The sequence below is a fragment of the Takifugu flavidus genome, chromosome 18, assembly GCF_003711565.1.
Source record: "Takifugu flavidus isolate HTHZ2018 chromosome 18, ASM371156v2, whole genome shotgun sequence".
In the NCBI taxonomy this organism is placed as follows: Eukaryota; Metazoa; Chordata; class Actinopteri; order Tetraodontiformes; family Tetraodontidae; genus Takifugu; species Takifugu flavidus.
This window is the reverse complement of record NC_079537.1, coordinates 12,509,575-12,534,324: the sequence shown is the minus strand read 5'-3', so window position 1 is coordinate 12,534,324 and position 24,750 is coordinate 12,509,575. Positions and strand designations below refer to the sequence as shown.

At 55.6% G+C, this 24,750-nt stretch overlaps 3 protein-coding genes across 4 annotated transcripts; 1 reads left to right on the top strand and 2 right to left on the bottom strand.

Moving 5' to 3' along the window:
- Positions 1–2,980: 2,980 nt before the first annotated feature.
- Positions 2,981–4,964, top strand: nog1 (noggin 1). The gene has a single exon (XM_057015314.1). It carries the CDS (start codon positions 4,018–4,020, stop codon positions 4,687–4,689), a length of 672 nt encoding a protein of 223 aa, XP_056871294.1. The 5' UTR covers positions 2,981–4,017; the 3' UTR covers positions 4,690–4,964.
- Positions 4,965–10,095: 5,131 nt separating this feature from the next.
- Positions 10,096–13,576, bottom strand: cbx2 (chromobox homolog 2 (Drosophila Pc class)). Its single transcript, XM_057015292.1, has 5 exons — positions 13,428–13,576; positions 13,298–13,341; positions 12,452–12,517; positions 12,242–12,311; positions 10,096–12,173 (listed from the first exon to the last, which is right to left on the bottom strand). Exons 1-5 carry the CDS (start codon positions 13,497–13,499, stop codon positions 10,962–10,964), a joined length of 1,464 nt encoding a protein of 487 aa, XP_056871272.1. The 5' UTR covers positions 13,500–13,576; the 3' UTR covers positions 10,096–10,961.
- A 570-nt stretch (positions 13,577–14,146) lies between these two features.
- LOC130515188 (ectonucleotide pyrophosphatase/phosphodiesterase family member 7-like) lies at positions 14,147–18,332 on the bottom strand. 2 transcript variants are annotated; one of them, XM_057015293.1, is made up of 6 exons: positions 17,311–18,298; positions 16,933–17,078; positions 16,006–16,635; positions 15,119–15,344; positions 14,497–14,620; positions 14,147–14,389 (listed from the first exon to the last, which is right to left on the bottom strand). In XM_057015293.1, exons 1-6 carry the CDS (start codon positions 17,537–17,539, stop codon positions 14,338–14,340), a joined length of 1,407 nt encoding a protein of 468 aa, XP_056871273.1. In that variant the 5' UTR covers positions 17,540–18,298; the 3' UTR covers positions 14,147–14,337. The 2 variants fall into 2 exon arrangements, with proteins under 2 accessions (XP_056871273.1, XP_056871274.1); XM_057015294.1 differs by lacking the exon at positions 14,497–14,620 and having other exon boundaries at positions 17,311–18,332.
- Positions 18,333–24,750: the final 6,418 nt, after the last annotated feature.

The following is a 24,750-nucleotide window of genomic DNA, read 5'->3' as shown; positions in this document are numbered from 1 at the left end:
AGGAGCAGCCTCGTTTTTATCGCCCAACCTTGTTGGTTTATGTGTCTTTGATGCTAAGCTAAAGCTACGCGTTGTGGCCACAGCCTGTAGGGGGCGCTGTAAAGCGAGTGTTGTAACCCTTCTTTCCTCTTCGTGGCTCCCGCTCAATCCTTACCCCTCCTTCTGTAAAGCCATGGATGGCAGCTCCAGAGTGGGCGTGGCCTGCGGTTGTAGCCCGTGGATCTCCGTGGTTACGACGTCCTGTCACGTGTCGGATCGACTCCTTGTACGAATCATCCTGAATGAAGTTAATTTAAACGGATAAATGCTAACAGGAGCATTAGGCCACGCCTCCACGGAACCTGTGACACCTCAGCCCATTGGTCCGATGGCGCCCCCCCCCCCCCCAGGCACCTGAGCGTAAATCACCCCCGCCAAGCTGTCTGTAGGTGGAGCCGGGGCCCCCCGCTACTGGGCCAGCACGCTTGGCCTGGCGCCCGGGGGCCCCCGGTGGTGGCAACAGGTGACAGAGGTCTGCTGTGTCCATACCTGACAGCCCCCCCCCCCCCCCCCCCAACTGGGAACACTTGCTTCATTAGTGCCCCCCCACCGTAGAGACGGGCAGACGTAGCGGTTTACGCGTGTTTGTGAGGCTAAAGGCTGCGCGTGCATCACTCATCTGCTCGTGAGTCAACACGCATGATGTCACACGCCGCCGCGCTCTGGATAAAAGGTCTTCTTTATTAAAAGAAGGGGCGAGTCGGCACTTTTTCCATGCGGCGACGGAGCGCTACCTCCCAGAGAGCCCGACCGTCGGGCCACAAACAACCTGCTAAAAACACTTAGCGTATTTCTCCCAAACAGAAATAAACACGGGCCAATTAGCCGTCTTATTTTTGGAACTGCTGCCGCTGCCAGAGGATTGAGGATAATGACCCAGCAGACGCGGCCCGGCGGCCAGCGCCGGCGCTGCCAGGGCTATCGGGGCGGCGCGGCGCGGCGGCCGCGGGACCCACGTTGCAGCCCTGAAATGGATCCCGACGCCGGAACAATAGCGCCAGTATTATCGGGCTCGGAGAGACACGAAGCCGCACCGGGACGGGTCGTCCTGATTTATGAAGTGTGAACGCGGAGCTGAGCGCTTCAGAGCCGGGCGGGGTCAGGAGGGCTGCGTGGCACAAACACACGTCTGTGCTGTCGGCTGGAGACGCCGCGACCTCCCATCATCCCCTGCTGCCCCCCCCCACAGCCTCCACCGCTGGCGCTCTGACCGGATCGCCGCCTGTGGATCCCGTCGGCTTCTGTTGTCGTGGGGATGAAACCTGCTAATTTAGTGGACATTGAAAAGTCACGTGACCGTCCACACATTGTTAGCGTCTTACACCAGATATTCCCAAACGAGCTTCTAGGATTTTTCCTCGGCGTCAACATGTTGTTTGTGACAAACGGATGATCCCACCAGGATCAGGAACTTCCTGACACGGATCCTCCAGCCGTTCCGGGATGCTAACATGAGCGCTGCTACATCACGACTCCGATCCAACAAGTTGTCTCTGTGTGGGAGGAGAAACCTGAAGCTCTTTTCAGCCATGCTAACAGTCAATGCTAAATCTTTGGCAGAAGTCATTTGACTCTCCAGTAGGTGGCGACGAACCTCAGCGAGCTTTAGCTTATTACAGGTTATTGAGCAGCAAATTTGGGGTTTTTTTATGTATCGTTTCCTTCGTTTAGATCATTTTTCACATGTTTTAAACACTTTAACGTTTATTGTGACTTTACGAGTTCTGCGTGAAGAATCGTCGGTCCGACACCGAGAAATGATGAAGAATTTGGAATAACGTAAACATTTTAATTTAAAGTGATACTTGTTTTATCACTTTGTTGCAAAGAAACAAAGCGCTGCTAAAACAGCAGAAATTGGGAAGAGCTGCGATTTTTCCCTGCGAGTCGGAGACGAAAGGCTAAAACTGTTAGAAGTTTAAATCCTCCAGCAAACAAACGGCCAGAACGAGCCTCCGTCTGTGGTCAGCAGAGTGAAACGGTGATTAATTTTAATTAAGCGCCCAGCAGGAGTGATTATTGCGATTGTGTGCTCTCGGATCGCAGAGGAATGAGGAAAAAAAGAAAAGTGCTAAACAAACTAGCAAATTGCTCCCCTCTGGAGTGCCAGAGTCAACAGAGCGGCACCGCCTCCGTCTGAGTGTGTATTCAGCTTTCCAACGTGGCCTCAATTAGCACGAGGTGTGAAGCGGCGTCCTCACGCACGCAGATCAAACCGCCCAAGGGAGAGCGCTCATCATTCTTAGCTTCACGTTCCCTACGTACACTTATGCTCATACATGCTAGCGTGTTCTTAAACATCCTTTTTATCGTGAGGGCTTGATAAACGTTAGCGTGAAACAGCTTCATCTTTGCTGCGACATCCTGAGACTTTCACGAAAGAAAACTGCTCCCAAACGTCACGTTTGTAAAAGAATTTCAGAATTGTCGAGGTTTCTCTTCCTTTTCCGAGCGATCGTTGAGCTGTTTGCTTTCACACGATTCTTCGTAGCCCTGAAGTTGAGAATCGTGGCGGTGAGAAATCGGATCAATCTTCAACAGAAACTGCGTTTTGTTTTTGGTTTTTGCGTTGAAATGTTGTGCGACCTGCATCAGTTCTGGTGGACCGCAGGTCACCTCCTGACGGGCCACGTGGGGCCCGTGGGCCGCAGCTTTCGCCCATAAACGCAGAGGCTTTATTGGCTGCTTAATCGCCGTGAATGAAGCGGAATTCACTCCGATGCTGTTGTGGAGAAACTGTGGGAAGGGAAAAAGATAAAGGAGCGCGTTTAAAAGACGACCGTCGCTACCAGAACCATCATCCAACTGGACTCGCTCACCTTTTCCCACGGATCTTCAGGATCGTCTGCAGGAACGAGGGGACCGATGGCAGCAGCTCCGTGGTAGCGTAGCGGTGGCGCTAACGTCTGCTGGTGGCGCTAACGTCTGCTGGTGGCGCTAACGTCTGCTGGTGGTGACATCACCGCTGACCTCCAGCATGGCCACATCTGTCTGGTTCTGCTTCTGGTCTGATGAAGAATCCAGAGCCACATTTTCCACATGAGCGTAAACTAAACGCGTCGCGTGCGTGAATTAGCTCATTCAAGCGTGGAAACAGAGATGCTTTTATCTTTAGCGGGATGGTTTCCGGCTGATGCAGCTGCTGGCAACGTTCTTCCATCAGATAATTTTCCAGTGATTGAGTTTCAGACGGGATCGTTTCCACCGCCGCCGCCGCTCAGCAGGATGTTTGTTTGGGGGCTAAATTGTCCGTCTGAAATCCAAAAACCAGTCGGAACCAGGCTGTAAATGTCTTTTATTGGTTTTTGTTTATCTGCTGACACAAATGACGACAGAAAATCTGGATTTAAGAGCAGCGGAGGAAAAGGTCCCGCAGGTCCAGATCTTCAGGTTTGGCTCTGACTGCAGCTTCAGTCGTTGGTTCTGGACCCGGTCAGTCTGCCCCGTCCTCTGTTGGGAGCCTTCCTCCCTCCCTCAGCGCTCACGAGGATCTTCAATCAGCAAAAACTACAAATTCTTAGATTTCAAAACATGAGTTGAATGAATGTTAACAGCAGCTTCATTCCTTCTTCACCACCTCCAACAATCGTCCTCACTGTGACGCAGCTCCGGTCTGGAGAGCCGACAGGGGCGTCCCCCCCCCCCTCCCTGTTGGGGATCTCCTAGACAACAAACCCACATTCACGGAGGGGGCAACACGCATGACGTCACGCCCAGAGCTACGCATATAACAGGAGGCGGCGGCTCGCGCCGGGCGCTTTTCTCCGGAGGAGGCTGGTGGACCATCATGACGAGGGCGCGCGCGTGGAGCCCGAGGACGTACCTGAGCTCTGCGGTGCACCTGGTCACGAACTGACGCCGATGCTGCAGACCGTCGCGGATTTGGTCCCAACATGGGAAACTGAGCTTTGAGCGAGACGCACGTTTGGAGACGGTTGGTGCGTAATTACGCAGCAGACAGAGCCTCATCAGCGCGTCATGGATCCGCCGCGGCTGCGCGTCGCCACGTATCTGCTGCTGCTGTCCGCCGGACTGCTGCTGCACGGGGGCGCGTGCCAGCCCTACTACCTGCTGCGCCCCATCCCGAGTGACAGCCTGCCCATTGTGGAATTAAAGGAGGACCCGGACCCGGTGTTCGACCCCAAGGAGCGGGACCTGAACGAGACCGAGCTGAAAAGCGTCCTGGGGGACTTTGATAGCCGCTTTTTGTCCGTTTTGCCGCCCGCGGAGGACGGACACGCGGGCAACGACGAGCTGGACGACTTCGACGCGCAGAGGTGGGGCGGCGCGCTGCCCAAGGAGATCCGCGCGGTGGACTTCGACGCGCCGCAGCTCGGCAAGAAGCACAAGCCGAGCAAGAAGCTGAAGCGGCGGCTGCAGCAGTGGCTGTGGGCCTACTCCTTCTGCCCGCTCGCGCACGCCTGGACCGACCTGGGCAGCCGCTTCTGGCCGCGCTTCGTGCGCGCCGGCAGCTGCCTCAGCAAGAGGTCGTGCTCGGTGCCGGAGGGGATGACGTGCAAGCCCGCGACCTCGACCCACCTGACCATCCTGAGGTGGAGGTGCGTGCAGAGGAAGGTGGGACTCAAGTGCGCGTGGATACCGATGCAGTATCCGGTCATCACAGACTGCAAATGCTCCTGCTCGGGTTGACAGTGAATAAATGAGAAGCTCCTGATTGGTGATTCCTTTGTGTCACGTGCACGAGCGAATGTATGTGTATATCGGTGCCGTGCGGCTCCACATGTCTCACTGTCAGTCAGTATTATTCTTTATTCCTGGAGATTGTTGCTTCTCTCTTCTGTATTTATGGAGGCGCATTGAGCCACGTCGTGACGTCAGAGTGGATTCTTGTTTTATCCAGTAAATTATGGAAAATGCGCTATTTATTCTTTATACTGTCCCAATAAAACCACACTGAACTCATGCGAGCGGCTTCTTCTTTGTTGGATCAGATGTCGGATCACGTGACGGAGGTGTCAGACTCATCACGGGGTGATAAAAGAGGCCGCAGCTGCTGACGGACTCCTCCTCTTCCTCCTCTTCCTCCTCTTCATCTCCGCAGGAGAGCTGAGAACCTGATGAGGAGGATCTAAAATCCCGGGAATGGGAGAAAAGTGGGATTTGGGGGTGTTTTGGGGTCCTGGAGCTTCTGCTGACTCAGCGTTCCTGCTGACGTTCAGGCCGCCGGTGGCCTCGGCGCCGCTCCCCCGCTCCTCGCTAATCAGGCTTTGGAGATTCTCCAGATCAAAGCAAACTCCTCTTTGTTCTTCCCACTGAAGTCGCTCAAACACTTTTAATAACCGGCTCCTTTACGGGCCGAATCAGAACCAACATCTGGGTCACAGAAACACTCCCAGGGTTAAAAAGGTCGAACCCAGGTCCAACCAGCGTTTCCACCTGGGAGGACAGAATTCCTGTCCGGAGGACGTCCCTGGTGAGGACAGACCCGTCTTGGACCGGAACCGCAGGTCTGTGTCCGTCTGTCAGGGCGTCCAGACGTGCAGCTGCCTGCTGGTTCTGCTGTTCCACGGTGAGCCCAGAACCAGGACCAGTCCGGCTCGCTACCGGAGCTAATCAGCTAATCTTCTGATCCATGTTCGGGACGAATTCATCAAAGCCACAAATCAGTTTTCAAAGAAAACAAGACAATAAAAAACAGGAAATGACATCATTATGATGAACCCAACTGCTCCACACAGGAAGAGGTTCAGCTCCCGACGGAACCGGATCTGTAGCGTAGCTGCTAACCTCCAGTTAGCTTAGCGGAAGCTCTTGGTGGAGGCTTCGTTCTGGCCGTCGAGGCCTCAGTGGAGGTTCTCCTGGAGAGCAGAACCGGTCGGATCAGGTCCATTCAGAGGTCTTTGCTGGCGCTGAAGGTCGTGCTCGGCCTCCTCCTGGTGCGCTCCCACTCATCGGATAATTGGAGGTTTGTGAAACATTCCGGCTGCGTCCCGTTCCCGGTCAGGCTGCTTGGACTCGGACGCTGGTTCCGCTTCTGCTGTAAATCCTGGGAGCTGTCGGGTCGACCCGTGGGTGGAGACGCTGCCTTTGATGTGCAGAGCTCGTTACTCCAAACCTCATCTGGTGCTCAAGGTCGGAGCGAGAAGACCCGGAATGTGTGGAACTCCCGTGTCTATCGTAGCGGCCCGAAGCGCCGCGGTACCGCAGGAAACGTAAACAGCACATTAGCATCGCTAACCTGTCGCTAACCTGCCGCTAACCTTTGTTTAAGACATCGGAACCTTCGTTTGGACCTGCCAGAAAAGGTTCTCTGACATAAAGAGCAGCACCAGATCCAGGTGAAGGTGGTCCCGGACCTTTGGTCCATCTTGCCGCGATGTTCCAGGCACCATCGAACTCCAGGAGCTGCTGAACTGATGAGGTTCTCCAGATGTTCTGCAGAACTTCAGACGGGCCTGGACTCCAACTACTGTGCCTGAACCAGGACCCTGATGGTGCCACTGGGAGTCCGAACCACTGGTGTGGACCGGATTCTGGAGGTTCTGCACAACCACGTCCAGGAGCCCCCAACTTCTGCTCAGATTGGATCAGTTCTGCCAGAATCCGGGTCCAGAGGAGAAAACACCGACGGTCCAGAACTTCAGGGTCTGATGGAGCCGCCTCACAGCAGGAGGTCGTTTCTGAACCATCAGAGCTGCTTTTGGACCCGAAACCACAAATTTATGACCAATTCAAACCAGTTGGTTCTGATTCAGGGACCAGTAGAAGCTGAACATGTGTCGCTGAGGCTCAAACGGAACCGCAGGTGAATCTTCTGGGCTCTGACACCAGCGTATCCCACCTGTCCGACACACTCGGACCCGTGGCCCTCCGGAATGTTCTGAAACCAGAGTAACGGCTGCTTGGGTCCAGTTCCAGAGGAGATCTGCCCTCTAGTGGCCCCGAGGAGAACACCAACGGCGAGCACCAGGTTCTGTAAACGGATCAAACTGACCCGGTTTTCTCTTCTGGGCTTCTTCATGTGCTAACTGTTAGCGTGGGACGAGCTAAGGCCCGTCGTCGTTACGCAACCAGAGCCCCCGTTTCCCGGCGACCCCTGACCTCCCGCCTGCGGCGAAGCGGACTAGCTTTAGCGCTCCTCTCCGCTAACTGCTAAGATAAACAAATAAAAGTTTTGTCGGCAGAAACAAACCCTGGAATTTCGTCTCCTGCGGAATGAAACGACGTGGAGGGAAGCGAGCGCGCCGCCAGAAGAGTCTCGCCACCATCGGACCCCGCTGAGCGCTCGCGGCGGCGGCCAAAAGTCAAACAGAGCCTGTTTTGTATCCCTGGAGGGCAGCGGCACGAGCAGGCGGCAATAAAACCAGGCAGACCAGGTCGGTCCTGTAAACGTAATCTGCAGAGTGTTAATTACCAGCTGGCGCCTCTGTGGGAGCTGTGTGCTGGAAGGCAGCGCCGCCACCAGCGCCGCCGCCGCGCCGCCACCAGCGCCGCCGCCAGCGCCGCCACCAGCGCCGAGCGGTGGGAAACCAGGTTTTCTCCCCCGACCCTGGTCCCGTCTCAATGGGCCGCTTTAAACAAACTGAGAGGCGGCGGCGGGGGTCCGCGTTGTTTACCGTCGCTGGCGTGAAGGGCCGAGTGTTTGTGTGTTTACCACACACGAGCGCTCGCGCGACACCCCCTGAACTGATGCATTGTGGGCCGCAGAGTAAAGAGGGAGGTTCAGGTAACTGGATCCATCACAGAATCTTCTGGGACAACCGTTGCTGCCTGACAATGTTAGCATTGCTAATGTTAGCATTGAGCCCGGGCTATCGCTGCATATAGCTTGTTGAGTGTGCTGGCTAATGTTTTAGCTTCCACCGTCCCACAAAGTGTCACTTTAAACGGAGTCATGACACGCACAAGCTAACATGCTAACAGACGCTGAGCCTCTTGAGTAATAGTCATCCAGTCGGTGCGCCAGGGGGCGTGGTTAGAAATGGAAGGGGCGGAGTCTGGTGGTTGTTGGCGCGGCTGAGGGTCTCAGCAGCCTTTTCATCAATAATAATAAAGTAAAAATAAAGTGATTTTAGTTTTAAACACGTTTGTTGTTCACGTGAAACCTCTGCCCCCCCAGGGCCCCCCGGGGCCCCCCGGGGCCCCCGAGCGCTCCCCTCTTCCACGTTTGGTTGTTCTTTGATGGCCACGGCGGGTCGAGTGACACCTCCCCGAGGACCGAGGCCTGTCTGGACCTTAATCTATGAGACAGACACGCTTGTTTAGCTAGCATGAAGCTGCTAATGCTGTCGTCTCTGGGGGGGGGGGGGGGGTCTGTGGAGACGCTGGAGCCGAAGTAACGACCTGTGGACTCGCCAGTGGACCCGGGTCCACCAGCACCGGCTGACTAATATAAACGGGTTTGGACCGCAGCGATTAAAGCTTAATTAGGGGAAGTTTTTAAGTTTTCAGTCCTTTTGTTTGCAGAACAACGTTAAAGTGTCGGTTGTGTTTGAGTTCTGGGCTCTAAATAGTGACCCTGAGATTAGGAGCAGAACCGGTCCCACCGCCGAGGGCTGCCTTTACCAGGGAGAACCCTCAGGCAGGACCAGGGAACACAGAACCGGACACAGAACCGCAGACTTTAAAGGTGTCCGTTCGTTTTAACGAAATGTTGCTACTGTTAGCACCTACGAACCTCCTACATGTAGATGCTAGCTAGCGGTAACAGGCCATAACTTTTAAAATATCCGTATTGAACCTTAAATATGAACCGGCTATAAAGGAGAACGGCCATTTTTGTTCATTAGCAGCTAATTAGCAGCGTTGGCCCGGCGGCGTGTCGCGGGCGTCTCGGCGGCGTGTTTATGGAGCCGGAATGACATCAGATAGCGCGACTGATCGATAGCTTCTCTCCGGTCGGCCTTCAGGTGTCCGCGGCGACTCGCGGGAGGCGGAGCCGCTGTCAGCGAGTGGAACTGGGAGGAAAGTGTGACGGATGTGGAGGCCGGTGCCAGCCAGGAAAGCGAGAGCGGGACTGTCAGACATGTCGACTCCGGCGCCGTGATGGATGGAGAGTGAGGTAAGACGGATGACATCGTCTGTCTGAGGCCGTGTTGTCATAGCGGCGGATCGCCGCTCGTCTCGGCCTCAGTATCGGAGTTTGTTTACTCTGCCCCGGCGGAGTGATTTAGCATGAGGGACGAGGGTGTAGAGGTTCTGCTCGCCGGAGGCCCGGATCGGGTTTCCAAACATTCCCTTTGAAACTGAGCAGCAGCCAACGAGGGCGTCGAACCCGCAGCTCCCATCTCAGAATCACGTTAAACACAAACGTGAAAGTTTGGACTGAAGGATCGAAAAATCGCAAATAAGGAAACTGCTTTGTTGGTCTGAGAAACACGCTAGCGCGAAATGCTACGTAAATAAAGCGCTAACTGGGGGAAAGCTGATCTGGACCCTGTCGGGACACGTTAGCGCGCTCGTTGCTAATGTTTATTAACCAAAGCCAACGGATGTTTGATTTATGGCGTCTTCCACGTTAAAACCTCCAAAGAATAAACCACGTCCACGTGCACGTGCCCGCGCACGCGTGGCTGGATTCCACCATCCCACCAGCCTCAGTGGGAGCGTTCACTGGTTCATCCCGTAGGATGCTGGTGACGATGTGGTGGTGGGGGGGGGTTCTGCACACTGGTCCTACCTCTGAGCAGGTCCAGGGTCAGATCCAGGATCAGATCCAGGTCCAGGTCCAGGTCCAGGTCCAGGACCAGGTCTGGGTCAACGGCTGAAGGGAAAAGTGTGTTTGTTGCCGTGGAGGCGCGAGATTCCAGCTTTACTGTGAGTGAATCAGGAATTTGACTGGGATCGTCCTGGCTCGCGCCTCCAGCTGGAGCAGCGGCGCCATCTAGCGGCGCCCGCGGGAATTTTACTGTTTGACTTGGACCCGAAGTCTGGAACCAGTTTTGTTAGCTTGGCTGTTGCTTCTGTTAGCTCAATCTGAGATTCCTGTCACTAAAATCAACACAAACCCAGTCGTATGCTTTAGCTTAGCTTTATTTATAACACATTTATTAGCCTGATGTAGCTCAAATATAAAATCAAAGTTGGAAACAGGAAGAAGTTCAGACATTCGTTTATTTGCATGTGACACAAAGATCGGCGACACGTTTCTACCCTGATTTCAAATAAATAGACGGTACAGAGACGTTAGTAACGCTAGCGGAGGAGAACGGGCCAAACCGGTCCGGTTTGCTGGTTAAACCTGTGAAAACGGCTCAGAACTAAACAGAACCCAGAACCCAGAACCTTCTTTAGAGGTCCAGCCAGATTCGAGTGGTTTCCTCGGGGGAGGGGGCTTCGTGGTTCTGAGTTCTGCTGGACTCTGGGGAAGACCCGGTTACGTAAAAAAGGTAAAAAAAAAGGGTTTTTCTCAACCGCGAGGCTAAAAAGGGGGCGGAGCCGGAATAAAATCCAGTGTCTTTCCCGAAGAAGCCGCCGTGATCCAGGACGAACCTGCGACTGACGGAGGACGTGATGGACGCGCGGAGGCGCCGGAGGACGAGGAGGTAGCTAACTTATCCGAGTGTAGAAAAATAAACGCTACTATGCTACGAGTAAAAAACGCTTCGCATTCGCTAACGAACGAGACACCACGAGCTAAAAGTCTGCTGCTAAACAAACACGCGGCTCGTGTCCACGTGACCTCTGACCCGGACGGTGTCCGGCGTGGTGGGCGGAGTCCTGCGGCGGGAGCGAGCCGGGCTCCAACGGAAGCGCCCAGAAGTGCTGCCCGGTTCTGAGACCTGGGGGGTCACAGACCGACTCCTGTCCCGGTCTGGACACGAGCGAATAAATAATCACAACAAAGTAAATCGTCTCTTCTGAGGACAGGACCACCAGCGTGGTCGTCCAGGGCGGCGGCGGCCACAAGCCCCGCCCCCTCCGGCGGCGGCGGCGGCCACAAGCCCCGCCCCCCCGGCTCCTCAGTAGTTGCGGAGGCTGAAGAAGCCGACGCTGGTCGGCGACTCCTTGACGGTGACGGTGACGAGGTTGGCGGTGACGTCTGTGACGAAGACGTGCTCGATCAGACTCCTCATGGGCTTCCAGTCCTGGTTCTGGACCGCGACCGAGGCGTTCTGGTCCTGGTCCGACTCGGAGCTGCTCTCGTCTTCGCCGGCGCTCAACTCGTTCTTCTTCTTGCCGTCTTTGGGAGCGGACCGGTCCTGCTGGACCTCCGCAGGTTTCTGGATGCTGCTCTTGTCCAGCCGGGTCTGGACTTTGGGGTTCTGGATCTCGGTGTTCTCCGGGACCTTGTCCTGAAGGTTCTTCCTGGACTGCAGCCTCCCAGGAGGACTGTACTCCCGGGTCGGCGCCACCAGGGACTTCTTTGCTGCAGCGTTCCGAACTGGGCCGGTGCCGTTTCCAGTAGCATCTCGAGCTGGGACCAGTTTACTCTGGAGGTTGAGCGGCTGAAGACCAGAACCAGAGGAGGTTCTGGAGGGTAGCGAGGGTGCTGCTCTGCTGGTGGGAACCCGCTGCAGCAGTGCCGGTCCCGGAGGTCTCTTCGGTCCACTGGGAGAACCGGGAGTCTGCTGGACGGTTCCGGGACTGGAGATTCTTGCCGAGTTGGAATTCTGAGCTTCCTTCCCTTTAGCAGCGTCGGCTTTGAGAGCAAGAGCGGCGCCGCTGCCCGGACCGGACCCGGATGTCTTCCCCTCGTCCGTGCTCCTGCTCGGACCCGACCTGCCGACGCTCTGGGCCCCCGCAGAGCTCGCGGGCGTCAGCGGGCTCCTGGTCTGGACCCCCGCCGGATCCCTGGAGCCACGATGGAAGCCCATGAAGGTGAAACTGGCCGGGTGGACGGGCTTCTTGATGGTTCCGGGGAGACTGGACTCTTGGTAGGTCTTCAGGACCCTGCGAGGACCCTTATTCTGAGGGAAGTCCTTCACGTCGGGGGGCAGCGGCTTCCTGCTGCGCTTGAGGGGCGGTTCCTGTTTGGCCATCACGATCTGGGCCTTCTTCTGGGGGACCGGGGGGTCGCGGGTCCGGATGCTGGGGTTCATCTGGCCGCCGTCCTCGTCCTCGTCCTCGTCCTCTGACGAGGAGGACGAGGAGCAGGAGGACGAAGAGTCGGAGGAGGACGAGGACGATCCCGACGAAGAGCTGCTGGACTTCTCTGGTTCCGGCAGATTTTCCTGGATTTGAAAGCACACGTGAGACGGCGGCCGCCGCTCGTGTCCGTCGCGGTTCCGCCGGTACTCACCAGAATTTTCCGGGGTCGTCCCCGCGGCCGCTTTCCTTTCTTACGCATCAGAAGCTCCTTTTCATGTTCCCTGGAATTCCAACAACACGGAGAAGTTACTTTCACCACTTCCTGGTCGGTGGACGCTAACGATGCTACATCGATACCTCCCCGCTATATTTTAGCGCTGATTAGCGTAGCCGGGGATGGGGGGGGGGGGGGGGCACTCACTTCTTGTTGAAGGCTGCCAACAGTCTCGGGTCCAGGATGTTTTCCTGCGGCTCCCAGCTGTTGTGTCTGAAACGGAACAACGGGAATGCTGAGACGCGCGGGGAGTCACAACAAAGCCGCCAGGCTAACGGCGCGCTAGCCCTGGCAGCTTCCCTGACGTTAGCTCAGCGCTACGACCGTTAGACAAGCGCGCTGGATCAGGTCGGATGGAAGATGACAAGTCTGAGTGATCCACAGCAGAGCCACCAAACGCTTATTACACCCTTATTACACCCTTATTACACTGTTACTACACAAGGGTCAGGAGAAGGATGAGGGAGAAACCTGCTCCAGAACCAGGGTCAGAACACATGAAGCTCTTTATCACCATCACTTGTTGAGCGGCTGACACGCGCGCACACGCACGCACGCACGCACAAAGGAGCATCGTGAGCGTTGATGGTGAAAAACGAGAAGAAACCTGAATTAAACCCTTGAGATGATCGATCTGACCGCTCAATCCCCCCGAATAGTTTCGAACTGCGGAGAAGAATTTGGGTTTTCTGGATCCTGGTCCGGGAATCGCGAGCCAAGATCATCGAAATCGGAGGTCGGTTGAATAAAATCATCACAAACGCGAAGAAAAGACCAAAGGAGACAGTTTAAAAGTGTTCCTGCTGGTCTCGGCTCGCAAAAGCGAACAAAAGAAAGCGGATCCTCGGGGGGTTTCCCCAGAAGGTTCGAGACCCGGCGGCCGGCGGCCGGAACCGGCGGCGTCGTTCCCGAGATTAAAGCCGATGTTCGGTAGTTTTGGCGGAGTTGGAGCCGCGAACCCGCCGCGGCCGCGGCTTCATTGTCTCCACTTACTTGGCGGACCATCCCCTCCACTTCACCAGGAACTCCAACTTTCCCTGCAACACAACACCAAAGAGTCACAAAGTTGCTGGCGGGGCCGCCGAACCGCCCCCGAACCGAACCGGGCCGCCGGCGCGCCCACCTTGCGGAGCCGTTTGTTGAGGATGCACTCGGCGTCGAAGACCTGCTCCCCCACCGCGCTCAGCTCCTCCATGTCTGCCCGCACGACAACAGCCCGCACGCAGGAAGACCGCGGGCGCGCGCAGCCAATCAGCGCGCGCCTCGCGCAGAGGCGGAGCGCCACTTCCGGTCTCCAAAATAAAGGTCGCCGTGGCGTTCGTGAAGAAAATAAATAACGGATCCCACGTGGGTCGAGTTAAACAAAACAAACACCCAACAAACGACTTTAAGCCGCGCGTTTGTTTGTTTGTTTGTTTGTTTGCTAAAAATAACGCAACAACTTGCTTTCAAAACGTTTTCTCCATCCGTTATTGTAAGCTTTCTGTTGCTAAATCATGATTATTAAATCATTATTCTTTACCAAACTAAGTAAGTTTAGACGGTCTAACTCTATAAAGTAAAATGACTAAAATAAAACTGCATATTATTTCTTCACCTGACGTGTCTAACATCGTTACTTTAGTTACTTTATGAGTCAAAGGCGGTCATATTTTACAAAGGGCTCAAAACTGCGCGTGCACAAATGCACCCGGAAGTGTGCTGTGTTCTTCCGTAGCTTGACCCTGCCGTGGCGGGTAATCAGGAGCGCGTGGCTGCTTTCAATTGTCTCGCGACTGAAAAGCTGAAAAGTAATATTGATTCATTTCTGACCTAAAGCGTCAATAAATAAAGACGAGAAGCTAAAATGTGCTTAAATTTATTCACAGTCCTTCAACAATTGAACTTTGACCACATAATTAAATAGCGTCGCTCTTTATTTACAAATGAAATCGCTTTTATATCAACAGATGAAACATTTCTTTGGTTTTTTTTGAGGATTCGCTCGTTTTAAAGGCCGATCCGACGATGCTGAGGTGGTTTTGAAGGTCGTGTTACAATCGTGACTGTTTCTCAGGTTCTGAAAAATCTTTTGAGCTTTTCAACCTGAAACAGAGGAAAAAATCATCAAAAACGGGTCACAGTTGATCAGATTTGGATCAAATGGAGATCATGATTTCAGTTTATCGTAGTTGACGTCAGTCCGATTTTACATTTTACTGTCGTCTTTTTTCCTGAAGATGCGCTGAGCGATGAGGACAACAAAAACTACTAGCAGGAACCCAGCGACGGCGCTCAGTCCCACAACGGCATTATGTCGGTAATTTGTTGTTTTACCTGAGACAAAACACAGCAAAACACACCTGAACTCTGCGTGAGCATAAATGCAGCGTTTGTGGTTTCGGTTGATTATCTCCAGCGAGCTAGCATCTGCTCCAGCACCCTAATGTCTCCAACACGTGCCAATGCTAGCATAATTTGGCATAAATAACATCTGCCACTGTATGCTAATGTTTTGGCAGAGCTAGCTAATGTCTGAAATTAATAGCCAACCTCTGCCACAGCTAGCTAACATCTGCTCCAGCCCTGCCAGTGTGAGAGTGTTAGCTCACATCAGGAAAGCTGTCTGGCACATGCAAATACCAGTTAATCTGAGGTTCTGCTGCTGCTAGCCACATTAGCAACACCTGGCTAATGTGTCTCCTGAGGTTAAAGCTGCAGCATCCACATTTTAACTCCTGAGAAGTTTCATTCCGTAACTCACAGGAGCAACTTTGACCAGGCTACACGTCCGCCGTGTCCAATGGTCAGCTGCTGCGGTCCGAAGGAACTCACCGGTGCTGCTGACCAGCATGTGTTTGGTGGCGTTCAGGTGCCCGTCGTTGACCTCCGGCCGGATGCCCAGGATGTGGCACATCAGCGGGTAGATGTTGACCGTCTCGAAGGGCCCCACCTCCAGGTTCTTGTGAAAGACCGGACCCACGGCCCTGAAGAAAGGCTTCATGTCCATCTCCTGGTTGTCGAAGCCGTGTTCCCCCTTGTTGATCTGAACTGGGAAATACTGTTGAGCAGGCAGGAAACACTGGTTAGCGCCACTCGGCCAGCAGGGGGCGCCATCGGCCAAGTCAAGCAGGAATCCGCAGCCTTTTAAAGCCCAATCAAAGAGGCCAAGTCCACAAATTCATCCCTCATAAAATATATCAAACGCACCAAAAATAATCGTTCCTGCTTATCGATGAAGCTGTTTGGATGGCGTCATGTGACTTCAGAGGGGCCATAAAGAGATAAAATCCTAAACTGTCAGCAGATGATCAGAAGATTATGATGCGAGTGTGAAAACAGCTTAATGGAGAGATAACTGGTCGGTGTGGCGGCCTTGGACAGACTAACGGAACCTTTTCTGCTCCAGGAACCATCACCTGAAGGTTCTTCATTTCTCAGACAACGTTCAGCAACTTTGGCCCGTTGAGGTCAACCTGCTGGTCCGTTGCTGTGGCAACCGGCAGCTTTGGTGCCGGTACCAGGGGGGCCTTTGTTTTACCACAGTCCCCCACCATCAGCTGTAGGCAGCTTGGTGTTGCCGTGGTGACCAGGGAGCTGTTTTGGTTGGTGTAAATCGGTGGTTATTGTGGTTGAATTTGTGGTTTGCAGGAGTTCGGTTGTACGGTCAAAGGGACCAACGTGTGTTTGTGTTCGGATCCTGGAGCTGCGCGTCCACTCACCCCGTTGATCAGGTACCCGGGGTCGGCGTAGAGGACGATGGGGAGGATCCGGGGGTTTTTAGAGAAGCGCAGGCGCTCCGGCATCTCCTCCTTCTTGTAGACGTGGAGGTGTGGATGAGCCCCCTTCAGAGCGTTGTAAACCGTCTCCAGCTTTCCCGGCTTGGGCAGCAGCATTCCGGAGGGGCCGTAGTCGACCAGGTGGAAGGAGACGTCTTTGAAGGAGAACCCCGGGATCTTGGACAGGGTGATCTCCTCCACCGTCCCCTTGCGGTGGACGGTGGACATGCCGTGGTCCGCCGTGATGATGATGTTCAGGAGGTGGGTCAGCCCGTGCCGGTCCACTGACTGACGGATGTAGCCCACCGCTCGGTCCACCTGCTCCACCATTTCCCGGCACTGCGGCGAGTCGGGGCCGTAGAGGTGACCGGTGCTGTCCGGCTCACCGAAGTACAGGGACACAAAGTCCAGGTCCTCGTCGCGGAACCAGCCCATCACCTTGTCCGTTTTCTCCCGCCAGATGGTCTCGTTCTTGTAGTTGTGCAGCGGCGGCTCCTGTTCCTGCTTGAGTGGAACTTCTCCCTGGTACCGGGCCGCTGTGCCGGGAAAATGCAGCGAACCGGCTTTGAGTCCCTGGAAAGAACCGGGACAGGTTACAAGGGTGAGCGTTAGCTAAATGTTGAAGGTCTCGACATCAAAATCTACCGTAGAGTCGCCCACGAGGGCCGAGGGAGGAGCCCCGACTGACCCCGAACCTTCGTGGGCTCTTAGCTAACTGGCTAACTTGGTTAGCAGTTCCTGGTTCACACAGTCGTGACACAACGGAACCACCGGTGGTTCCTTTTCAACCTCTTGATTGACACCCAGAGAACCGTAACCATGGTGACCCATCTGAGATTATTCAGTGGGCTTTTGTGGTGGTGCACCGACCTGCCTCTGCGCCGTTATCCAGATGGGCAGGGTCCCGTTGTCCCACCACTCCTCCTCGTGGAGCGTCTGGTAGTACGGCTTCTTCTGGCCCGAGGTGGTGTTGAACCACATGTTGTGGACGACGCCGTGGTTCTCCACGTAGCGGCCTGCGGGAGGAAAACGCCATTAGCGTGAGCTGAAGCGGCGAGGCGGCCCCGTGGCTCCTGGACCGGGTCTTACTGCCGACTTTGGAGATTAGAGGAGTTTAATTTCAGGGAAGGTAAATTTCTTGAGGGTCAGCCGAGGCAGAGGGCGGGCGGCGGCGGCGCCGTCCGACCCGACTGGACTTCTCCCGCCCTCGTCTCTCCCCACAAACTGGGTCTGATGCAGGACACTCACCTGTCAGGAGCGTGAAGTGCGCCGGGCTGGTGATGGTGATGTACGGCGGCGTGACGTACTCGGCCTTGACCCCGTCCCGGGCCATCTGGTCCAGGTTCGGCGTGTCCACGTCGCGGTCGTAATCCCACCTGAATCCGTCGAAGGAGATGAGCAGCAGCTTGGGCCGGGCCCTGTTCAGCGGCGCGGCGAGGGCGCCGGCGGCCCAGAGGAGGCAGAGGCTCCACAGCATGGCGAGGCGGCGCAGCAATGGAGGCCGACCCCGCTCCGGCGGCTTTAAGGGCCCCGCCCCTCGCCGGCCAAAGGTTCTGCCACTTATCTTATCTGGCAGATTGTCCAGACTTTATCTGCCCCCCGTTACGACCCGTGTTCACGCCTCGCGTTCCTGCACTTGAACCGGCAGTAAAGCAGATTAATCCCGGCCGCCGCTTGTTCCCGGCAAACCCGCGTGTCGACGCCCCGGTTCTGTTTGTCTGGCGGCGCGTCCACGCGCCCGCAGCGCCGCGTGAATCACACGGCGACGGCGGAATGACATTTTGATGGGTTTCACCTTGAGCCGAGATGGCGCATGATTGATCTGACACGGGGAAAATGAAGAGGAAAATGAGAGCGCGGATCTGTCGGCGGCGCCGGCGCAGGCGCTGGCGGGAAGATCCAACTGGACTGACGTCTAACGTGGGAACGCGCTCCAGGATGTTGTCAAAGGTCCGGCTTGCTGCCGGACCAACTGGGCCGGCCGTCCCGCAGGTGGATCGCCGCGCTGTGACGTAACCTTATCGGCCAGATTAGCTATCTCCGTACGTCCGCTCTTTATTGTGCGTGTCCTTGGCACAAGTTCAACTGTCCAATCTCCATGCAGATAAGGGATAACGCCGCTCCGCTTCTTCCCGGCTCATCCATATTCAGGAGGCGCCTCCGTGGTCGCTCCATCCACCGTCAGCAGGTTTGGGAGGACGGTTCCGGACTGCTGAGACCGGATCAAGTCTCAGATCTTTACCATGAGAACTTCATCAAACGGCAAACTTTGTCTGACCTGCTCAGACCCTCTGCGGGGGTTCTGGAGGAGGAGGAGTTCTGGGAGGCAGCGCCCCCCTCTGGCGGGAGCAGCTACTGAGGCAAACGGAGATGTTTCCAGGACTTCCTGTCCAGATCTGAACTGTAGAACCAGAATTTAATGTTTAGTTCTTATCCTGCAATATGACGAATGTAAGGACGGCTAACTAACGTGTTAGCGCCCCCTGGAGGGGGCCCGTGTAGGTGTCTTACAGGCCGTGTGTGAAGGGTTTATTATAATTAAGTAATAATCAGTTAAACATTTTTAAAAGCAAGAAAACTCGGCTCAGGACCTCAAACGGAACCTTTTGAAAACAGAATTTCCTCCTAAACGGAGCTGCTGCGTCTAAATGTGAGACGCATGAACACACTCGTGCATCCGCTTCTTCTTCTCCTCCTGCTGTGACAGGAAGTCGACCGTGAGCTTCACGCCAGCGTGCTGAGCTCGGCGCCAACAGCAGTCAGCAAACTTAACGGCTGACTGGCTTTTATCAGGTTACAAACTGGTAAACCTGCAGGTTCCCCACCTGGTTCCTCACGTCGTTAACCAAGCCGAGAGCTACCAGCTAACGATATTAGTGAAGCTAACGTTTATGGACTCCTCATTCTGGTTTAGATCCTTTTTAACCCGACCAGTCTCCAGGCTTGCTAGCTTCATGTAGCAGTAGCTAGCTTCATGTAGCAGTAGCTAGCTTCATGTAGCAGTAGCTAGGGCTAGCTGCCTGTTAGCTACCGTCAGCAGTTTTTTAAAAAAGGATTTCAAATCATTGAAATCCTCCATCGCAACATCGTCGGCCCTTCAAAGGCGTCATTTTATCACAGCCAAAAGGTGGCGCCGAAGAGCACAAAGGGCTCGGTTTAATTTCTTTTATGTTTTCTAATCACTGGCTGTTGCCGCCTGTTTCCGGCTGCTGCTGCGAGCGGATGTGGAGTTGTTGAACTGTAGTCAGATGGAGGACGCCGCAACACCCGGCGGAATGCGATGATACGCTAGCGGAGCCGCTCCGGCTTTATGAGAATATCTGCTGTCACATTCCCGCTGTTCAATTTTTAATACAGTTTGTTACGGACGCGGCGGCGTTGGGGCGGAACTGACTGCCACCCACTCTAAATGTTAATCTCGTTGTTATCAAATCAGCGGCGGCGAGCACATGTCGGGTCTCCCCGACAATGCAGACGGGAGCTCAAGGTCAGAGCGTCAATTCGGCGACACGGACTCACCAAAGCTGCTCAGGTCCCGGCGACACGGCGGATCGTGGCTGGACGAGGTCACATGATCGGTGACCCAGACAGGTTGACCTGCTGACCTCTGACCTCAGAGACACGCGTGGCGCGACAATAACATGCAAATGTTCTAGCTCGCGGCGTACAGCGTTCTGATTGTGGACTCGAACCTTTGATGTTAAAAATCCACCTTTTGGACTCTCAGCTTTGATCTGACCTCAGAGTTCCTTTGATCTCAGCTTAAGTATTGGACAGTGGCCCCGCCCACTCCAGAAGATCCATTAGCAAGTTTAGCATTTAGCCTCAGGGTTGCTGTGTCTGAACAGCCCAGAAATAAAAGAAATTGGTTCTGACCCAGTGGGATCAGGGTCAGGATCAGGATCGGACTCTTTCCTGCTCAGTTCCACCTCGTGACAGAACCATCAGTGTTTTGTTCCGGCTGATCGGATCATTAATTAGCCGGCAGGTGACCCAGAACCGTGCGTGAGTTTCGGGCTGAGCCGTCTGGGCCGTCGGCACCATCAGGTTGAGGTGATACAGCGTTCGGTTCCGGCGCTGACTCGGCAGTACTTGATTTCCTTAATGTGCTGTGAGAGGACGTGTTGTCAGCGAGCAGGCGGCCATTTCTCCGGCCTTAATTAAACGAGGGTCTTCAGGTGCTGATCTGATCTCAGACGCCTCGTTAACGTTTTCCTTTCCTTTATGTTTCTCACAAAGCTTCCGAAGTGGCTCCTCGCTGACATTTCGCTCTGCGTTCGTTCTCTTATTGAGGTGCGTTAAACTCGGATAAAAGCGGCCGAACGTTCGCTTGGAATCACAGTAAAAGCAGATTCCTGAAACAAGGTGACGGCGCTGATCCGACGGGAATTCTGGCTGGGACCGTCGCTGGTGGCTGCTGGCTCTTCAGGAGAGGAACGGGCCGCTCTTCCTGCCGCCCACCATACGTCAACATTCCAGAACCATCCAGCCCGGTTGGACCGGAGCGAGACGGATGGGGCAGCTGAAGCAGCGGGGGGGCGGTGGGGGCGCCAAGCCTGTTTCTCTCTGCAGTTTTAGCCGCCATAGCAGCAAAGCTAATGTCAGCCATTTACCTTCCGTCTCGACTCAAAGGGCAGAACCATTTTTTGGGCCGGTGGCCTTTAGCGCTGACATAACGGACGGGGTTCCGTCGGGGTTCTAGCTGCATTCACTTCCGGGTTCCTGCTCTTTTGAAAACAGCCTCCCAGTCGGGATATTTCCCAAGGTTTACGTCGGCTAATGGTGGGAGCTTCTGCTGCCGGCGTTCCGAACACGTTCCGGTGGACGGAGAGGTTCTCCGCGGAACAAAACGGTTCCGGTGCTGGAAGCGCAGCAGGCCTCTCCCAGCAGCTGCGTTCCGTAATTATGTTTTATGTTCTACAAGCGTATGGAGCCGGTATCGGCAGCTGGGCCGTGATGGATGCGGTCGCGGCTCCTCGCCGGCTGCATTTTAATGACTGTTCCTGACACAATCTAATCTTTATTTAGTGTGTGTTTCCTGGACGCGAGCGGCCGCCGCCACAGGTGTGTTTTATGGACGTGACGGCAGCATCGATTACATCCCGACACGTCCTGAAATATTAATTTGTGTTAACGTGATAAATGGAAGCGGGCGGGAATTTCAGGCCGTGGCGATAAAAACACGCCCAAGTGTTCCGGTGACCTCGGCTCTACAACCGCCCCCCCCCCCTTCGTCGGGCTGTGTAAAGGAAGGTTCTGGTCCGGGCTGAAGAGCCGTTAACGGATCCCTCCGAACGCAGCGGAGCCGGAGTCGCTCCGACAAAGTAGCCGAGCCATTATGTGTTTATTTCCGTTTGAAAGCAATTAGGCGAGAGGTCCTTCCCGGCAGAACGCTGGGAATGACTCCGGATAATTGCTGTGAAATGAACAGAGCAGCACCAGAACCTCACGGGTTCCCTCTCCATGGAAACGGCCTCTGCCTCTGTCGGCGCGCAGGAAATGAAGCGATAACGGCGCCTGAACGAGGGACGTTCACGCCATCACGGGGGGGGGGGGGGGCGTTTCCCACCTCGAGGGACGGTAAACGTGGCGGCGCACCTGCGGCCCGCGGGCCGGACGTAACGAAGCACCCCCGACCCGGACGCTCGTCGCTGCTGCCTTGCTCGGAGGCAGCGCTGCCTCGGCGCCGTCCGTGCCTCCGTTAATTATGTCAGGTGGGGAGAAACGTGATGGTTATCGTCATTCCTCTCGTTAGTAATTAAGCAGCTATTGACTCCTCGGCTCCGCTCCGCGGCGCTGATGAGGTCCGGGGCCGCGGGTATGGATCGAGCCCTCGGGAGAGGGAACCATCGTCCTCGCCGGCGCCCCGCCGGGCCTCACGCACGCCGGACGAGTCGACTTGAAAACGTGTCGACTTGGAGCCTCGAAACACGAAACTGGAGCCTTTGGAAGTTCAAACATGGAGAACGCCGACGCTTGGAGCGGGAGGAGATCCACGACCCCCCGGGATGAGACGCTTCCAAAGCCTTTATTCACATCAATATTTCATGACAAATCTGTTAAAAACATAAATAATGAAAGTCAAAAAGCGAGTCGGGAGCCTCCATCCCGGATTCTCCTCACAAGTTTCACCTGCTGCTCCGATTATCTTTCATTTACACATTTATTCTTTCAGCTTTGTTCCACCGTTCAGCTAAAAGATGCTAACGGTTTCCTGCGGCGTGTTGTTGCTCCTCTGACCCGTCGGACGGTTCTGATTTGGCCCGAACGTCTTCGCGGCGGCTCGGTTCAGCGTTTAGAACCGGTTCAACTAACGTTTTAAGGTTCTTAGAGCAGTTTGAGTCCGGGTTCCTGAACGTATCACAGCTGCCATTTTAGCATTTAGCTCTGGGCGGCTAATGCTGCTAGCAGCTGTGAGCCCAGTTAGCTGCAGCAGGCAGGTTTTGTGCTGCTGTGTTGGTGCAGACGGGTCACGGCGGCTCTGACTGGTATCGGTTCTGGTTCAGCTCGTCGTGATACCGCGTGTCCTCGTCCTCACAGCATTTGGGATGCGGGGGTTGGGATTTCACGCACGGTTCGGCCGCACTGATCCCGTTTGCCCGCATGAGACAGAAACACAAAGCAGATGTGCAAACATCACCACGACAACCATCAATCACGGGACCAGTAAAACCACGATGGACCAAACCAGTGGGGCCCGACTGCTGAAGAGCAGTTAGCATCTCTGCTATCAGGGGCTAATTTTGATGGCTCATGTAAACGTTTGGATGGATTCAGCTGCAGTGACCCAGGCTCACCACAGGTGGCGCCAGATTCAAAGAAATGAGGCCGCGGCTGACCCCCCCCCCCCCCCCCCAAGTTCACTCATCATTCCACGCTGACAAGAACCCGAAGCGGCTCCTGCCTGAGCGCTAATCCCCGCTCTTCGAGGTGGGAGTGGGACACTCGGGGTGCGATAAGCCTGGAGGTTAATGCGTGGGCGCCGCTCCGCGGTGACGCCCCTGACAGGCGGGGCCCAGCAGCACGCCGTGTTTATGCTAATGCCGGTGGCCCGGGCCGGCCCCCGTGCAGAGCGGTCCCGATAAAGACGTCAGAGGCTCGTCAGGGTGAAGCTGGCAGCCAGTGGGAGGGGCTAATGGGGAAGAGACCCCCCCGGGGTGAGGGAGACGGATGCGCCGGGACCCCTCCCACCTCATCATGGCTCCTCTTCATCTGCACAGTGGAGTCGGACCGTCAGTGACATTCCAGAGTGGAGGAGAGGAGTCGGATTTAAATAATTCACCTCTGAAATGTGCATTTTTATTTTGACGGGGTCACTTCCTGACAGTTACAGTCAGGCGCCTCCACGCACGGCTGCTTCCTGCGCACGAGCAAACACGCAGGGGAGCTTCCTGTGAGCGCTCCGAAACCCTCCACCAGGCTAAAGTCTGGAAATACGGAGCCGCGCCCACGTCTCCCAGCTTCCATTACGACGAGTTATTATATCACCTGGAAACAGGAAGTGAGCCGCACGCTGGAGACGTACATCCTGTTCTTGACCAGCGGTCGCTACCGTGAACAAGGTGATGGAAAAACAGGCGGACGCCTGATTCACTGTGATGGGATGTAAGGAAAAGCAGCTCCGATCATAATGAGCTGCGATGGCTCCTCTCACGGATCATCGATTTCCAATAGCTGGAATCACAGAGAGGCGGCGGCTGGTTACGGCGCGCTAGCAGAGCGGATAGCATCACCCCAGGTCGGAATGGAGGGCCGCCCCCCCCCGGACCCCCATCCTGGTCCCCCCCCCCCCGGACCCCCATCCTGGTCCCCCACCCTGGACCGCCCCCCCTCTGGACCCCCCCCTCTGGACCCCCCCCCCACCCTGGACCCCCATCCTGGTCCCCCCCACCCTGACATCACAGTGACAAATCCAGGAGGCGAGCAGCGACCACAGCAACATTCCGTGTTGTCCTTCAGGAAGTCGTTTCCTGCTGCTTGTGTTTGCGCCCCCCCCCCCCCCGGACCCCCATCCTGGTCCCCCACCCTGGACCGCCCCCCCTCTGGACCCCCCCCTCTGGACCCCCCCCCCACCCTGGACCCCCATCCTGGTCCCCCCCACCCTGACATCACAGTGACAAATCCAGGAGGCGAGCAGCGACCACAGCAACATTCCGTGTTGTCCTTCAGGAAGTCGTTTCCTGCTGCTTGTGTTTGCGCCCCCCCCCCCCCCCCCCCGATAACCACGACACTTGTTTTGTCCTCTTAACGGCGCCTTTGTCTCGGTGGCGCTCGCCAATTCCGCCCTCATTAGAGGTGGCGGTATCTCCATCAGAGTCTAATCCAGGGTTCAGGGCCCCCAGGAGCAGGCGGAGGTGACCCCCCCGGGATGTTTCAGGCCTCCCTCCCTCCCGCGACCTTCCGCAGGACGCCTTCCGTGTCGGGAGGAGCAGGAAGTGCGTCTGATCGGGCCTTTATTGCGGTGACCTTGTTGTTGTCGGCTCTCGTGAGGGAGATGAGAGGATCACAGGTGAGATCCGATCGAAGAGGCCAAATGGGGCGACGGACGCCGGAACGCTGCCGGAACGCCGCCGGAACGCCGCCGCCGCCGCTCCCTGTTTATTTGTTTTTTACAGTTTTCTCTGGGATCATGTGATTAAACCTGACTTCTGCGTCTTCACGCATTCTCCCCCCCGCCGGCGCCCGTGA

What these genes read in the sequence shown, in the direction of transcription:
- LOC130515188 (XM_057015293.1), bottom strand. Translation starts at nt 17,539, where the DNA reads ATGCTGTGGAGCCTCTGCCTCCTCTGGGCCGCCGGCGCCCTCGCCGCG. An exon ending in GCACTTCACGCTCCTGACAG is followed by an intron (nt 17,079 to 17,310) that starts GTGAGTGTCCTG and finishes TTCCTCCCGCAG; the next exon opens with GCCGCTACGTGGAGAACCAC. An exon ending in CCGGGTACCTGATCAACGGG is followed by an intron (nt 15,345 to 16,005) that starts GTGAGTGGACGC and finishes CCTGCTCAACAG; the next exon opens with TATTTCCCAGTTCAGATCAA.
- cbx2 (XM_057015292.1), bottom strand. Translation starts at nt 13,499, where the DNA reads ATGGAGGAGCTGAGCGCGGTGGGGGAGCAGGTCTTCGACGCCGAGTGC. An exon ending in TGGAGGGGATGGTCCGCCAA is followed by an intron (nt 12,518 to 13,297) that starts GTAAGTGGAGAC and finishes GTTCCGTTTCAG; the next exon opens with ACACAACAGCTGGGAGCCGC. An exon ending in TTGGCAGCCTTCAACAAGAA is followed by an intron (nt 12,312 to 12,451) that starts GTGAGTGCCCCC and finishes TTGGAATTCCAG; the next exon opens with GGAACATGAAAAGGAGCTTC.
- nog1 (XM_057015314.1), top strand. Translation starts at nt 4,018, where the DNA reads ATGGATCCGCCGCGGCTGCGCGTCGCCACGTATCTGCTGCTGCTGTCC.